Consider the following 2,405-nt stretch of genomic DNA (forward strand, 5'->3'; position numbering starts at 1 on the left):
GAATCCCCCCCCCAAAAAAATGTTAGCTTCCACCATTTTGGATTCTCCCTAGCGACCACCCTGTCAGAGGTCAGTGCAGCTTTGCTATTGGTCAATGATGTGAATTTTTATGTCAAATTTCATCAAAGTCAGACTCCATGCACTACATAAAGGTCCGTTGCTACTGGAAACAGAGCCACTCATCATGGTGATTCGATGCATATAAATTCATTTCGGTGCAAAACGTGGCCGTCATAAATGCCAGTGTGACTGGTGCCGAGACACAACACACAAACACTTCAGTGAAAGTAAGGATGCAGCTTCCCTTAAGGAAACACGGATTCATGCCTCACTGAAGGGCACTTTGGTTGTATTGGCCGACCCCATGGATTTGTTACCACCTCCCTCCCGAAACAGTCCACCGTGTCACAGAGATCGAACCAACAACCACTTAACCAGCCTCCCTGTTCAAGTAACCCTTCAGTTTATCCTGCTCCCCAGCAGAGTCTTTGGAAGCTGGGTTGTAGTCCTGCTCCCCAGCAGAGTCTTAGGAAGCTGGGTTGTATTCCTGCTCCCCAACAGAGTCTTTAGAAGCTGGGTTGTAGTCCGGCTCCCCAGCAGAGTCTTTGGAAGCTGGGTTGTAGTCCTGCTCCCCAGCAGAGTCTTTAGAAGGTGGGTTGTAGTCCGGCTCCCCAGCAGAGTCTTAGGAAGCTGGGTTGTAGTCCTGCTCCCCAACAGAGTCTTTAGAAGCTGGGTTGTAGTCCGGCTCCCCAGCAGAGTCTTTGGAAGCTGGGTTGTAGTCCTGCTCCCCAACAGAGTCTTTAGAAGGTGGGTTGTAGTCCGGCTCCCCAGCAGAGTCTTTGGAAGCTGGGTTGTAGTCCGGCTCCCCAGCAGAGTCTTTAGAAGGTGGGTTGTAGTCCGGCTCCCCAGCAGAGTCTTTGGAAGCTGGGTTGTAGTCCTGCTCCCCAGCAGAGTCTTTAGAAGGTGGGTTGTAGTCCGGCTCCCCCAGCAGAGTCTTTAGAAGGTGGGTTGTAGTCCGGCTCCCCAGCAGAGTCTTTGGAAGCTGGGTTGTAGTCCGGCTCCCCAGCAGAGTCTTTGGAAGCTGGGTTGTAGTCCGGCTCCCCAGCAGAGTCTTTGGAAGCTGGGTTGTAGTCCTACTCCCCTGCAGAGTCTTTAGAAGGTGGGTTGTAGTCCTGCTCCCCAGCAGAGTCTTTAGAAGGTGGGTTGTAGCTGCTGATTGGTTGGTAGTTGTGACAGAAGTATATTTTTACTTGTTTTTTGGCTGTCTGCCTCCCCCGATGAGCAGGAAGGACCCCGACTGTCTCTTCTTACATTGAAATTATTTCTCGGCCAATCAGAATTCAGGTTAAGAGCGGAGGGGGTGCGAGGGAGGATGATGGATTTGTTCTCTCCCAGCCAGACCCGCTGTAAGACAGCCCTCGTTCACCAGGTAACGTCCACACGCTGGCCCAAACCGAGAAAGCTGCAATCATAAACACAGCTTTTCAGCTTACTCTGGATGTGTTTTCTGTCTTCCCACTTTGGAATTCCCAGCAGCTGAGAGTGATGGTAATTTTGCCAAAAAGGTCAGAGGCATTTTAAAGCAAGATAAAGCACGCTCCCAGACTGCCTGCCGCTGGAGTCGCTGCCATTTGCCTTTTGTCTGTGCCTGTGTTGGGGCTGACTGGCCAGTCACTAAACAAAATGGAGTCTGGCTGCTCAAAGCATTCCCATAGGATAGTCCTCGCGGACTTCTCACGCTTTATAAACCCAGACCCTCATTCCTTGCTTGTTTGCAAAGAAAGGCCCCCGCATGCCGACTCCTAACACCCTGTCGGGGCTGTCCCATCCTCCGGCTGATTTTATTGGACACCTTTTCTTGTTGTTGGGCGCTGGGCTGCAGTATGCGGGGGAGAAATACATGCTGGATGCTTAATCACAATTTTGGACCCTGTCCCAGGGGCCCATGGGTACCGTGTCCTCATGCACACTCCATGACAATGTGTGCTGTAGGCCTGCTGTGTTCTGTACCAGATGTGGTAGTTACATGTTTGACCGGTAGATGTTGGTAGGCCCTTTGCCTCGGTGGTTCGAGCCCGCTGGGCTCAGTTCTACTTCCATTGTGCCAGAGCTATTGACAGAATCAGATTTCACTATATTTTTAACTGAACACTTCAGTATCGATAATGGGACAGTATTTTGGGGATGACTGTAGATGATTTCTTTAGATATTTGCACGCAAGAAAAATGCTGATAAACCATCTTTAGTAATGGGGACACGATGACCAAGCTGGTACAGACATTCATTGTTCATTTCACTCTGATAAAACAGGCGAAAACTGTCTCGCTTCACTGTAATGCGGTCTTTAAGACCGGGGAATGACAACATTTCAGTTATATCACCATATTGCCAGAACCGCAAATCC

At 50.1% G+C, this 2,405-nt stretch overlaps 1 protein-coding gene across 1 annotated transcript; it reads right to left on the reverse strand.

Annotated features, from left to right (window-relative positions):
- Positions 1-682: 682 nt before the first annotated feature.
- On the reverse strand, positions 683-2,100 carry LOC130115678 (variant surface antigen E-like). Its single transcript, XM_056283487.1, has 2 exons — positions 2,027-2,100; positions 683-1,172 (listed from the first exon to the last, which is right to left on the reverse strand). The coding sequence occupies exons 1-2, from the start codon at positions 2,098-2,100 to the stop codon at positions 683-685; spliced, it is 564 nt and encodes a 187-aa protein (XP_056139462.1).
- Between the last annotated feature and the right edge of the window lie 305 nt (positions 2,101-2,405).

Source organism: Lampris incognitus, chromosome 1, assembly GCF_029633865.1.
Source record: "Lampris incognitus isolate fLamInc1 chromosome 1, fLamInc1.hap2, whole genome shotgun sequence".
Classification (NCBI taxonomy): Eukaryota; Metazoa; Chordata; class Actinopteri; order Lampriformes; family Lampridae; genus Lampris; species Lampris incognitus.